Source organism: Phodopus roborovskii, unplaced genomic scaffold, assembly GCF_943737965.1.
Source record: "Phodopus roborovskii unplaced genomic scaffold, PHOROB, whole genome shotgun sequence".
NCBI classification, from domain to species: domain Eukaryota; kingdom Metazoa; phylum Chordata; class Mammalia; order Rodentia; family Cricetidae; genus Phodopus; species Phodopus roborovskii.
In genome coordinates, this window is record NW_026125295.1 from 15020364 (window position 1) to 15034724 (window position 14361).

Below are 14361 nucleotides of genomic sequence, written 5' to 3' on the forward strand. Positions count from 1 at the left end.
TGATGAGACACAAAGACTCCTCTGAGAAAGGAAGAGCAGTCCAGGAGCTAGGAATTTATACAGGGATTTTTATCACAGTTCTCTTAAACCGTGCATCTCCCAAGCCCTACCAATTGAGTACATTATCAGTAATCTATCATCAAGAATATTACTTACTTTAGGATGCATCTGATGTCAAATAAAATGCCTAAATATAACTTGGAAATTTTTTGTAAATACCAGAATAATAGAAGAGTCTCTATAAGCCTCCCTTACCTCAATGACAGCAAGATAGCAATCTTTGGTGTCTGTACACAGGTCAAAGATGTTCCGTTTCACATCAATAGTTGCTGAAAAAGAGAATGTGACTGAAACTTAAATTACTGTTGTGGCCTAAATACCTTTTTTATTCACAGTGATTAATTAGAAGCCAATATTTAGGACTACATAGACGACTCAGAGGTTCAGAGTGCATCCTTGCAGAGGACCCAAAGTTCTCAGCACCCATGTTAGATGGTTCACAACCACCTATAAGTAATTCCAGGCGATCTGATGCCTCTGGCCACTATGAGCAAATGCACTCACATCCATATACCTACACATAGACAAACACATAGACATAATTAAAAATAAAATTTTAAAGGTTAATATTCATAGATATTTCTGTAAATTGTGTACTTGTCAATAAAAAGTCCTCCTGGAAAATGGAGGATCTTAAGGAAGGATACCAAGAAATGAAGAAAACTGATCATCAAGTGCCTGCCTTTCCATTCTTACCTATAGGTTTATAATCAGTTGCATTAAATGTTCGGAAGGAAGACCCAAAAGGGCTTTTCATCCTCTCTTCCAATAAGTCATCTTCATCATCTGCCTGCAACATTGCTGATTGAGGAGAGGGAGAGTAATGAAACATTAAGAATCAGAAACATTACTGAACCACAGGTGCAGAAAATTAAAAAGGTCAATCAAGATTTTAGTGAATATCTTCTTAAATAAATTTATTCTGCATTTAGTTAATTCTTCTCCAGGTGTACTTATTACATCTCCAACCCAATGCAGCAAACAATACCCTCAATCTCTTAGTAAGTACTGAGGCTCAAGTTTTATATTACCCCAAGAAAACAAATACAATGGCTTCTAAGTAAACATCATGGAGATTACTGCATTTTTTGTTTTTTGCTTTTTTGTTGTTGTTGTTTTTATTTTATTTATTTATTTATTTATTTTCTTTTTTGGTTTTTCAAGACAATGTTTCCCTCTGTAATAGCCCTGGCTGTCCTAAAACTCATTTTGTAGACCAGGCTAGCCTGGAGCTCAAGAGTTACACCTGCCTCTGCCTCCCAAATGCTGGGATTAAAGGTCCCACATCTGGCTCATATACTTTTTTCTATACAAATTATCTTCAAAACTAGTTGCCTTTTATCCTCATCAACAAAATTTTTCACCTTCTATCACCATTTGTTCTTTTTTTTTTTTTTTTAAACTTTTAATTTTCAGTGGCTTTTCACAAGTGAAAAACATTTCCAAAAGTCAAATACCCAATTACGTGAGGATATAGAAGAAAGAAGATGAAGTAAAAGGCTTATTACCTCCATACATCACTGTCCCAGTGTGGTTAAACACCACACGACATTGATCCAGAGCAGGAACAGTGTGTAAAAGATGGAAAGTTCGAAGGTCCCACTAGGAAAGATGTGATTAAGGGAAACATTATACAAAAATTGAGAATCTTGTTTTACAAGGGCAGGACTGAACCATGCTTGGCAAGCACTTTGCCAACTAAGGTACAAAGGCTCTTCTCTAACCTCATGGAATCTCTAAACTATCCCTTTTCTTCCTACTAAATTTAAAGTACTGATGTTTTAAATGCCAACACATACTACTGACTGATATTCCTTCAAATAATGCCATATAATTAAACACTATGAGCTGCCTTCCCCCACTCCAAAAAAAAGTAGCAGTTCATTTCCCTCTTTTCATGTCTAGCAACTGATTTCCACAGTGCAAAAGTGAAGTAGTCACAAACAGCTCTATAAAACAAATCAGGTAACAAATGGGAAGACAGACACGCAATCTCTTTTAAGGATACAATCTCTGTATTGATGATGACCTCCAGCCCATTTGGATGGAAAACACCACTGATATTCATGTTGAACTTGTCAAACTTGTGGATGGCCTGGGCAGAGCGGACATCCCAGAGGACGCCATCATTTAAGACAAGATCATCTGTAGGATTAAAGGTGGCACAGTTCCTCTTGTAGTTGTTGGCAAGATCTGGGTTAAACAGAGTCAACAGCTTGTTGCCAGTCTGAATATCATAAATCTTTAGAGAAGAAGGGGCGGGAAGAGAAAAATCAGACCAATCTACGCAGTGGCAGGTTTAAAGAGAGACTGTGAAAAGCCTCTCCATATTCCCCAACACTGATCACAAAAGCCCTGACACTGGTCAACTAAATCCTAGACAGCACACCCCGTGAGTAAAGGTGAAGGACACCAGCTCCCATCTGAGCTCTTAAACACCCCTTTCCCACAGTAAAATGAGAGGTCAACCGAATTAAGGATTTAACATAACAAACAAACCTTTTCTTCTTCTGTTTTGAAGAAACAGAAAATGTTTCCAAGGTTAAACCTTGAGAAATTGTCAAAGATCAATGATTAACCATAAACTACTACTCAGAAGCTACTGGTGAAATACTTACGTTTTTTGTTTTGTTTTCCTAAAAATTCCAGTGTATATTATTTTAGCCCCATCACACTAAAAAAATTCTAAAAGTTTATAATTTGCAACTGATGCACAGACCAGATCTTTTGCATCAACTCAGACATTGTAATATTTCCAATTTAAAAAGAAAGATCCTCCTCTGATATAAAAAAGGAGACACCATAAAGAAACAAACAAGCCTAGAACATGGACAAGACAACCATTCTAGTCTCTGCAAAATTCAAAAACAAGAAAACTGGAGGAAAGATTCTTGGCTTTAAAACATTAGTAAGGCATATCAATGTATTACATGAGTCCTAACTAGGTCCTGGTTTAAAAACAACAAACAAGAAAAAAAAAAATTTGCAACCAAGTTCATCAGAACAATTATGAAAACTGAATGAGGACTAGGTAGTAGATGCGTGGAAATTATTTGAAAATTTATTGTACAATAAAGTATCTTTATTGTTAGAAGGTAAATATCATAAAGATAAAAATACCATGATGGTGTTTATAAACCCCTTTCAAATGATTTTTTAAACAGAATTTACACAGAAAATACTGCAAAATATTAAAATGAGTAATGTAGGTAATGAGCATATGAATTTTTTTTCTTTTTTACAGTTTTCTACATCCTCCCCAAGCTCCTACCTGCTTCTACAATTACCTGAATGATAGTCACACGTCCTTCAGTGTTGTTAAATACTGCCCTGTCTTACTCTGTAACACTTACTACCTAATATATTTATTTTTTTTATTGTCTCTCCAATAAGGCTCCCTAAAGGCAAAGGCTATATTTCATCTAAAATAAGGTAGGAAATCAATAAACATCCATTCTGGGTGTGGCTGGCCCACACCTATAATCCTATAACTTGGTAGGCTGAGACAGAAGAATACTAAATTCAAGACTAGGCAAGTCTATAATAAAGAAGTGCTGTATTGAAAAAAAAAAAAGAGAAAATTGAAAAAAAAAAAAAAATCTTTTCAAGCTGCCAAATTCAAACTCAACCCCTTTGCTGCTTTCCTTGTGTAGCTCACTGTTTATAACATAGTCTCACAAGACAGGGTTTCTCTACATGGCCCTAGCTGTCCTGGAACTCACTCTGTAGACCAGGCTGGCCTTGAACTCAGAGATCCACCTGCCTCTGCCTTCCGAGTGCTGGGATTAAAAGTGTGCTTGCCCGTGGGCTTGAACTCTTGATCCTCTAGCCTCAGAAGTGAGAATCACAGGTATTCACAACCATGTCTGGCTCTTTGTATAATTCACAATTACTTCTGGATTCTAACTAGTTTTTGTTTTGGTGCTTTGGTTCTTTGGTATTTTGTTTGAGATACTACAGATTGTAGATCATGTTAGGCAAGAATTCTTACTACCTTTCCAACTCAGCTCCCAGCCCTTTAAATTTTACTTTGAAGAGGCTCAATATCTGCTCAGGCCAGCTGTGAATCTGAAATCTTCCTGTCTTGATCTCTAGAATAACTGGAATTAGAGACATGGACAACCAAACCCACATCGCTGATCAATTTCTAGCTGCCAACAGATTCCCACGTTACCTCCAGAAGATTTCAATGTGAACAAATGGGTAAAATCAGCTTGATAGAAGTAGACTCTAAAGTACTTACATGGGCGATGTCTCCTTTTGTGCCTATGACCCGATCCTGAGAGTGCTTACTGAACTCAACATAATGATCTTCTGTGAAGGAATGCCTATAAACAAAAACATTACTGAGTAACAACTGTCAGGACATATTCTTCAGTCACCTGAAAATACAAGAAATTTTAAACCTCTTACAAATCATACTTACCTAATTCTCCTTGGTTTCCGAAGAAGAAACAATTGTATACATAGATTAAAAAGAAAAGTCCCTCTACCAGTCCACTAAACAGATCCTGAATAATGGGAGTTTGTTGGTAAGAGAAATGGCTAATACAAGGCATATGCTTTTTGAAATATCCCAGAAATCAATACAATTGGCATGTGAACATAACACATAAATGTCCATTTTGGGTTAGTGACAAGTCCATTGTATAATGAAAACATAAAAACATAATAAGATTATTTATAAACTAAGATAAATTCTTATTAAATGTGAATCTCAAATGAAAAAGGAAGAAATTACCAACAGCTGACATTATTCGTCTTTCCCCAAAAAGGCTTGTAATTTAAAATCAGATGAAGGGAAACAAAGTGGGTAAATAAGACACAAAATACAATGCTGTAAAGCAAATAAATACATACTTCATATCAAATACTGACTTCATCCCCCAAAGTGCAGACAAAGGCTGGCTCCAAGTGGCAGATGTCAGAAGTAAGGACCCATCCTAAAAGAAAAAGGAGTTAGTAATCACTAGGATCTTAATTACATGTGCCTATAGTGGACTAGAAAAAAATATATTTATTCCCAGGGCCTAAAGATGGTTCTTTTTTATAGTTTATTTATTGTGCATCTGTGTATGATATGTAGTTATGGTAGCACATGTGCCATGCATGTAGAAGTCAGAGAACAACTTTGGAGAGTTATCTTTTCTTTCTACCGTTAATGGGATCCAAGGAACAAACTCAGGTGGTCAGAATTAGCATGGGTAAGCACTTTTACCCACTAACCCATCTTGCTGGCCTGGGCTTTTTTGTTTGATTGTTTATTCATTTGTTTTTCTTTTGATGAAATAGAATCCATGTACTTGGGCTGGCCTAGAACTTACTCTGTAACCCAAGTTGGCTTGAATTCACAATCCCATGAACCACCACACAGTTAAAACTTTCCTATCAATAGTTGGCCAAATATCTCAGATTCCTTCTGAGATATGAGTCAACATCAATTAGACTTTCTAGTTAATGACTCATCTAAAATAAAGTCCAACAAAAGGTAAGACTGCTTTAACTCTGGATCCCCAATCCATATCAAATTGGGAGCTAACAGGGGAAGGAACCCTCACCCTGGAAGGTTCAAGATGTGTGATGGCTGAGTTGTGACAGTTATAGCTAGCCTCCTCCTGTCCACTAAATACATTATAGAGCTTCAGCTGCCCCGTGCAGGTTCCAAGCATCAGGAACCGCTCCCGGGCTGAGAATGCACAACAGGTAAAGCCACTCTCATCTTCATTAGCTTCCCGGAACACTGAAATAGGACGAAATCTAAGCAAAAACAGAGAGAAAGTGCATAAATCAGAAAAAGAATATCCAGGAACTCTGAAAAACACAAACTTTGATAGACAGTAGGAGAGAAGAGTATTATGTTTCAAAATGTGAAGTCTCATAAACAAAAAATTTAATTCTAAAACATCACAGTGACCTTCAGTAGTTTAAATTATCAATGAAGAAGTGTGTGGTTCCATGATCTGTCTGTGAGATTTGTAAAGAATCAGACAGAAGACAACTCAGCCAGCACAAAAGACAAGTTTTGAGAACTGGTTAGAAACAGTGAATTTAAGTTCTAACAAACATACTGGTTGTTGATGGTAGCAAAGGAATCAAAATATTGCCCAGAATCTAATAAAATGAATCCATAATTTAATTAGTTCACAAAACACATAAAAATGATGCTCAGTGATACTTCAGGCCAACAAATGACTTTTAACTAATCACTCAGTGATAAGTGACCAAACACTGCTTTAAATAAAAGAATCTTCCAAGGAGCGTGGGGAACCTTTTCCTTACCTGCTAAAGATAAGGTGCCTATCAAAGCATCCGCCATCTACCCCTCCATACTTTGGAAATGATGCCCTGCGGTTTAGCCTTGAGGTAAAGTTTATTGGTGCTTGCCGCCTCTGTTTTGGCTCAGGACACTGGTGAGGAGTAAAGAGAGAAAAAGGTGGACAGGTGGCAACAGGGTTCTTGCAGCGAGCATGTTGCTCTCTGAGATACTCTGTGATGATACTGTCCAGCGTAGGTGGGGAAGGAAGGTGTCTATCCAATTGTTTTTTTATGGCGGGGCTCTGGCTGTATGCACCGTGGTCCGACTTCTGCCGTAACACTCGAATTTTTCTGCCATTGCATGGTGATGGCCTCTCTCTGATAAAACTGATCCTACCAATCAAAGGGGAGTTGCCTGCATAGGATGGGCCAGGCAAAGCCAACGAACCCTGAGGGGGACGTGGTGGAGGATGGACAGGGGGGCCAGAAGGGGCAGAAGCACCCACAGCAGCATGGCTACCCAGTCGATTGGCAATGCCATTGGCAATCCTAGGGGTCCGGGGAAGAGAGACAGGGGAAGCAGCAGCAGTTACTGGGGTGAAGGCAGAAGAATGTGAGGCAGCAGTCATGGGCAAGTCAGCCTCTCTTGTCAGCACAGTTGCTGTCTCTCCAAGCCCTTTAGAAATGAGATGGTTTCGTATCAACAGGAGCAGCTCTTTCTCAGGAAAGGAGATCCTTGACTGGGCAACAACATCCGCTTTCTGTAGCCGTGCCAGTGATACATCAGTGCCAATGAGGAGGGGTTTTCCTGATACTCGCTCAATGAGCTCAGCTGCGTATTTGCAGAACTTGACATGGTCACTCCGCTTGTCCTGTAGCACTGGCTCCTTCATCAGCTGTTGAATCTGGCAGCTACTAAAAAGGGGCAATTTGCTGATGATCTGTCGAACAGTGCTACTTCGAGACAAGCCCACCAGGGCCTTGCAGGCCAGGGCACGGATCTGGTCTGCATCTGTGATGGGCATCTTGATGGACAATAGCGACAGAAGCACCTTGATGCCATTATTGGACTGGACCACATTCCACATTTTGGCCAGGGTATGCTCACTACTCTTAGGGGTCTGAGACAGCTTTCTCCGAGGAGTTCCAGAAATAAATTTACCAATACTGGATATTCGGTTATCTGGGCCACATACACAATTGATGATAATCTGAAGTGCTGACTTCTGAATTTCAGCATCATGGATAAAGAACTCACCCTCAGCCACTCCCAAAATAATGCTAATACCTATAACATAAAAAAAAAATCATATTATTATACGTAAAACTTATAGCTAAGAAGGACCTAAGGCGGCACATCACAAGGATACTATACCCATCCATCTTTATTGTGCACTATTAACAGCAGCCAAGTTATGGGATCAGTCTAAGTGTCCTTCAAAAGACAAATGGGCAAAGACATGATATTATGTACAATAGAATCTTACTCAGCCATAAAAAGAATGAAATTATAACATGTACAAAAAAATAGATGGGGATGGCAAGACAACTTACTGGGGAGTCAACAAAGTCTGGCATAACAAATTGAGGTAGGACCAAGTCCCTCCCCACTGTATCAAGGCTGAGCAAGGTATCCCACCATAGGGCTCCAAAAAGCCAGTTCATGTCCCTGGGGCAGGTCCTGGTGGCACTGCTAGAACCCCCCCCCCCCAAACAGGTCAAGGCACATATATGTCATGCACATTCAGCGGGTCTAGTTCAGTCCTGTAGGTTCCCCAACTGTCAGTCCATTGTCCATGAGCTCCTACTAGCTCAAATCAGCTGTCTCTATGGTTTTCCCTATCATGGTCTTGACCCTCTTGTTCATATGATTCCCCCTCCCTCTCTTTAACTGAACTCCAAGGGATTAGCCCAGTGTGTGGCTGTGGGTCACTGCATCTGATTCCATTAATTACTGATTCCATAATGTAGGTTCTATGATAACAAGTACTCTTTTTATATGAACTGTATGGTGTCAATTATAGCAGATGGACAAGGCAAACTCCACAACTTTCTATTCCAGTAGTTCTCAACTAAGACCCTTAAAAACAGTTCCTCATGTGGTGACCCAACCATAAAATTATTTTCATTGCTACTTAATAATTTTGCTACTTTTATGAACTGTAATATAAATTTTATATGTAGGATATCTGATTTGCAACCCCTATGGAAGAAGGGTTGTTTGACCCCAAAGGGGTTAAGACCCACAGATTGAGAAATATTGTTGTAGTCTACCATCCTGAAATTAGGTTACAAACATGACTAGAAGAGCAAAGGCAAATTATCACACAACAACAAAAATGGCAAGAAGCATGCGTCAGAGATGCTTAGTCTGTAAAATGTTTACCTTACCATCACAAGACTTAAGTTTGATCCCTAGAACTCACCAAAATAAATAAATAAGAGTCAGGAATATTAGCATATGTTTGTATCCTAGTACTGGGGAAAAAGAAGAAAATCCATCCCCGAGACTCAATGGCCAACCAGCCTAGCCTACTTGTTGAGCTCCAGATATCAAAAATATGGTTTAATCCATGAAGAATGACAACTGGTATTGTCCACTGGCCTTCACAAACATGCATACACCTGCATACATTCACAAAAAGCAGCACACTAACAAGGTGCAACCTACCTACAGTGGATACAGTAGAGCCAGCCTCGTCCAGTACATCCACTGACTCTGCCAACTGGAGCTGGATTTTTGGCACCACAGTGAGAATAGCCAGAACATCCAAAGCAAAGCGCACAGTGTCATTCCTAGACAGAAAGAAGAATTATTCAAAGGAGAACTATAACACAACTACAAAAAAATAATTCAAACAAAAGGAAGAAAAGCCAGGAGGTGGTGGCGCATGCCTTTAACCCCAGCACTTGGGAGGCAGAGGCAAGTAGTTCTCTGTGAGTTCAAGGCCAGCTTGGTCTACAGAGCTACACAGAGAAACCCTATCTGGTAAAGAAAAAAAACCTAAGAGACATAACAGATTGGAACCACCATTTGAAAGGTTCTAAAATATTTATTTTTTAAAAAATTATAAGACAATATACTGGGCACTCTAAAAAATTAATCTGGATACATGAGATAACTATAATTTCATTTAATTATTCACGTGTGAGTCACAGTGTGTACAGTCAGAAGACAACTTGCAGGAACTGATTTTCTCCTTCCATCATTTGGTACCTGAGATCAAACATAGGTCACAAGGCTTGGAAGCAGTTTCTTTTCCCACTGAGCCATCTCATTTGCCCAGAACAGTTTTTTTTGTTTGTTTATCTGTTTGTTTTTTAAGATTTATTTAGGTCAGGCAGTGGTGGTGCACACTTTTAAACCCAGCACTCAGAAGAGGCAGATGTAGACAGATCTCTGAGTTCAAAGTGGTCTAAAGAGTGAGTTTCAGGATAGCCAAGGATATACAAAGAAATCCTGCCTCAGAAAAACAAAACAAAACAAAAAAACCCAAAAACACTGGATGTCTCAGTATTCCCAATCTGGTGCTACAGTCCTGGGGGAATTTCTAGAGACCTGCTGGTCTTCAATCTGTGTTGTAGCACTGAAGAGGCAGAGTCTGATAGGAGCAAAGGAAAGCTAAAGCAGCAAGATAGATATTTACATCCAGGAATGGTGACACACACCTTTAGTCTCAGCAATTAGGAGGCAGAGGCAAGATTTCTTTTAGTTTGAGGCCAACTTGTTCTATATGGTGAGATCCAGAACCAGGGCTATGTAGAAATCCTGTCTCAATAAAGGAGAGGAGGGGAGAGGAGAGAAGAAGAAAAGAGGTACAAACAAGTATTTATGTATAAAGGAAGGAGATACAAACAAGTATTTATGTATAGGCTAAGAATTCATTATCCAAAATGCTCTGGACCACTTCAAATGACAGTGCTTTTCCAATTTTTAGAGTATTTGGATAGAGTTTATCAATTGAGAATCACTAATCTAAAAACTTAAAATCAAAAGTGCCCCAAAATCAATTATGGCCAACCCTGTAACCAGTAACAATCATGATTAAAAAAAAAAAAAAAATCTACAGGAAAGGGTTCAAAATACAATTATGTGAAAGAGAAAATATATGACAAAATCTAAAATCTGAAAATACCAAACACAAGAAGGTGGGAAACTATCAAGATCACTCTACGGTAATCTGGCACCATCCCACAAGCTGTCCCCTAACTTTCAAATACTCACCTTACCACACATGTACCCCACATAAGAAAGCAAGCAAATAAATAATTTTTATGCCAAATGTCACACCTTTGAGGCCATTGCAATACATGAGCAGACAGAGTGATTTGCTACCAAGCCTGAATCACAGTATGATCTCTGGGATTCACATGGTAAAAGGAGAAAACCAACAGCTATATATATGCTGTCTCTGGCACTCAATCAATCTCTCTCCATAAATAAGTAAAAAAAAATTTTAAAAGATCACATTATAGTTGAGCATCATAGCATACACCTTTATTCCCAACACTCAGGAAGCAGAGGCAGGTAGATCTCATTAAGCTCCAGGCCAGTCGGGGCTACATAGTGAGGTGCTGTCTCAAAATATAAAAGGCTGGAATAATAAAGTCTGGAAGATAGATCAAGGGGTTAAGAGCACTGGTTGTTCTTCCAGGACAAGGGATCAAATTCCAGCACCTACACAGCATCTCACAACTGTCTGGCACCAAATTCCAAGGGATTCGATGTTCTCTTCTGCTCAAGATCCTGCATGTGGGATATATAAGTGCTCCATATACACAAAAAGAAAAAAAGGGAAGGGGATAAAAATTAATAAAATAAAAATCACCCGTCTTTTCTTTCTTTGTTCCTTTTTGTTGTTGTTACTCTTTTGCTCTTTTTTTGAGACAGGGTTTCTTTGTGTAGCTATAACTGTCCTGGAACTCATTCTGTAGACCAGGCTGGCCTGGAACTCAGAGATTTGCCTACCTCTGCAACCCAAGGGATGGAACCAAATGAATGTGCCGTCACCACCCAACCAAAGAAAGAAAGAAAGAAAGAAAGAAAGAGAGAGAGAGAGAGAGAGAGAGAGAGAGAGAGAGAGAGAGAGAGAGAAAGAAAGAAAGAAAAGATAACACTTTTATACTTAATCTGCTTCCTTCAATCTGCTTCCTTCACAGAGTCAAGTATAACATTAGTCCCACCTTGCATAATAGGTCTTCCAATTGCAGGCAATGGAAATAAGCTGCAGTAAGAGTTGCACACAGGAAAGCTTGAGGAAGACTTCAGCAGGTTCCCAATACAGCTGAGCTGGGCCATATTCTATCAAAAACTCCATCATCTCCACAATCTGCTCATGGGTGTATGAGCATGCCTATAAGGACAGGTATGTATTATTATAATTGTATGTATCATCTGCTACTTTCTCAATGCTTGACAAAATATTTTAATAGCAGCTATCAATTCCCACAATTCTTGAGTCTTGTTTGGTTTTGGTTTTTCGAGAAAGGTTTTCTCTGTGTAGATCTGGAGCCTGTTCTGGAACTGGCTCTGTAGCCCAGGCTGGTCTTAAGCTCACAGATAGAGAGATCTGCCTGCCTCTGCCTCCCAAGTGCTGGGATTAAAGGCGTGCACCATCAACACCTGGCAGAATCCTTTATTTATAATAGCACACATAATTTAAAAAAATAGTAACAAAAGGTTGGTCTGTGCATATTTATGAAGGTTGAGAAAACAGATTTCTCTCTCCTCCCTCTCCCCCTTCCCTCCCTAACACCCCCTCCCCCACCCATCTGGTTAGTTCATTCCTTCACTGGCATTAGAATCTACATCTTTAGGATTCTGTCATGTACTGAAAACCAGCTGAGACATCCCGCTTCATGGACTGACTGAACAACTACTGGAACATTAGATCTTCTGTTGGACTAGCTGGACCATAGTCTGTAAGCCATTCTAACAAGTAAGAGTGTGTGTGTGTGTGTGTGTTCATTCTACATAGTCTGTAAGCCATTCTAACAAGTGTGTGTGTGTGTGTGTGTGTGTGTGTTCATTCTACATAGTCTGTAAGCCATTCTAACAAGTGTGTGTGTGTGTGTGTGTGTGTTCATTCTACATATTCTAGTCTTCTAGACAACCCTACCACTGATTTGGGCACCAGAAGTAATTCTACAGCAACAGAAAGATAAGTTTTGTTGTTGTTGTTGTTTTGGTTATAATTTTTTGAGACAGGATTTCCCTTATGTATCCCTGGTTGTCCTGGCCTTGAACTTAAGAGATCTGCCTGCCCTCCCTCCCGAGTGCTAGAATTACAAGTGTGTATCACCACTACCTAACAAGATGAATTTTTTAAGTATCTGGAACAGGTTTTCCAATTGGCCAACACCTACAGTTATAGTAGCCCTTCAAATTACTGAAGCCTCTCCTAGAAGCTTCAAAGTACTAAAAGCTCATAGTGTAAACTATATTACAAACTTAAGGAGGCAAATGTATTTGATTACTCATCAATTCTGAGAGGCAATGAATTTGGTGACTCTATATAAAAATTTTGAAGTTGCACAGTTGTGGCACATGCCTTTAATCCCAGCACCAAGGAGGCAGAAGCAGGAGGACCTCTGAATTCAAGGCCAGCCTGATCTACAGAGAGAGTTCCAAGGCAGCCACAGCTATACAAAGAAACCTTCTCTGAAAAACATTAAAAAACAAAAAAAGTCAAAAGTTTGTTTAAATGGTTGGCTGAAGCATCTGCCAAAAGATGGCCGATTGAAAAGAAGCTAGTGATGCCTGATATCTCTTGGCTTAGTGTTGATGAAGGGATTTTAAGGCTCAGGGAAACTGCAATGTTAGAGTGGGTATGCTGTCTAAAACCTAATCCTCCACAATGGAAAGGGACAGAAGACATGCCCTTCACTAATCCTGTAAAATGCAAAATGGTGATAGGGACACCAGCACATTTCCAAGAGTTCTGTTGTCATCCTTTTCCTTGTACTAGACCTTAGTGGTTGGAGATGCTGCTACTCAGCTGGATGAATCAAATGCAAAAGGTCAAACTGAGCCTCAAAGTAGCAAGGGTCAGGTGGCAGGACTGAACTGCCAAAAGCAAGATGATCATAGTTATCATAATGAGCAGCAAAGACAAAGTATGTCCATAATGGCCTGACCTGAACTGGGTAGCAAAGGCAAAGTGATTTTAAGAGCAGCATGACTCTTATGGACCTTTGGGACTGTCTGATCAGTCAAGTTTTTCCAGGCATAAAACAGAAAAGAAGCCTACTTACTACATGCTTAATCTGTATAAGCAGAAAAACTCTCAACAAAAAAAAGACTACAACTGGGTTGTAGCAAAAGAGAATCTTTGCCCATGAACCAATTTCCAGCCATGGACCAGTAAGCATTCTTCCATGGTCTCTGCATCAGCTCCTGCATCAAGGATCCTGCCATTTGAGTTCCTGCCCTGACTTCCATCGATGATGAACAGTGATACAGAAACTAAAGCCAAATAAACCCTTTCCTTCCCAAATTGCTTTGGTCATGGTGTTTCATCACCGTAATGACATCACCATGTCTCAGGAATAAAATTAAACAAGTAAATGACTATTCTCTTACCTTGTATGGAGGTTGAGGGTGAACAAGAATACCACCCTCAGTCCTCTGCAGTGATTGCTTGACTTGTTCCAATTTAATGGCCAGGTGAGCCTCAAAATACTTCCGAAGAGCCATGCAGGTGTGTTTGCCTGTTTGTCGGCTAGCAAATATTTCATCATCACTCAAAAGTGCTCCCTGGTCTTCCAAATTTAAAATTTCCAAAGTACTGATCTATTAGTAAACAGGTATAAAATTGCAAAGAAGATGGGGAAAGAACACATAGAAAAGCAAAAAGATAAAAACAAAAATTGGTAAATGCTTACATTCAACAGTACTGACATATATATAACATACTAACAGTCATATGAAAACAAAAAATGACAGCTTTTAATCATATTAAAATATATGCAGAAGATGAGGTATGGTGGTGTATTCTTGTAATAAAACACCTGAGAGGCTGAGGCATGAAAATACTAAGTACGATA

General features: G+C 39.3%; 1 protein-coding gene across 8 annotated transcripts in view; it reads right to left on the reverse strand.

Annotated features, from left to right (window-relative positions):
• Dcaf1 (DDB1 and CUL4 associated factor 1) overlaps nt 1–14361 on the reverse strand; it is an 86647-nt gene that overhangs the window by 17568 nt on the left and 54718 nt on the right. For all 8 annotated transcript variants that reach the window (XR_007835825.1, XR_007835824.1, XM_051205239.1 and 5 more), the window contains 11 exons: nt 13898–14107; nt 11500–11669; nt 8987–9111; nt 6340–7603; nt 5619–5817; nt 4921–5003; nt 4304–4388; nt 2069–2302; nt 1569–1662; nt 757–861; nt 256–329 (listed from right to left, as the gene is read on the reverse strand). Coding sequence is in view for 6 of the 8 variants with exons in the window: in XM_051205239.1 (XP_051061196.1) it covers nt 256–329; nt 757–861; nt 1569–1662; nt 2069–2302; nt 4304–4388; nt 4921–5003; nt 5619–5817; nt 6340–7603; nt 8987–9111; nt 11500–11669; nt 13898–14107 (2643 nt within the window). In the remaining 2 variants the exon portion in view is untranslated. The remainder of the gene's footprint in view (nt 1–255; nt 330–756; nt 862–1568; nt 1663–2068; nt 2303–4303; nt 4389–4920; nt 5004–5618; nt 5818–6339; nt 7604–8986; nt 9112–11499; nt 11670–13897; nt 14108–14361) is intronic.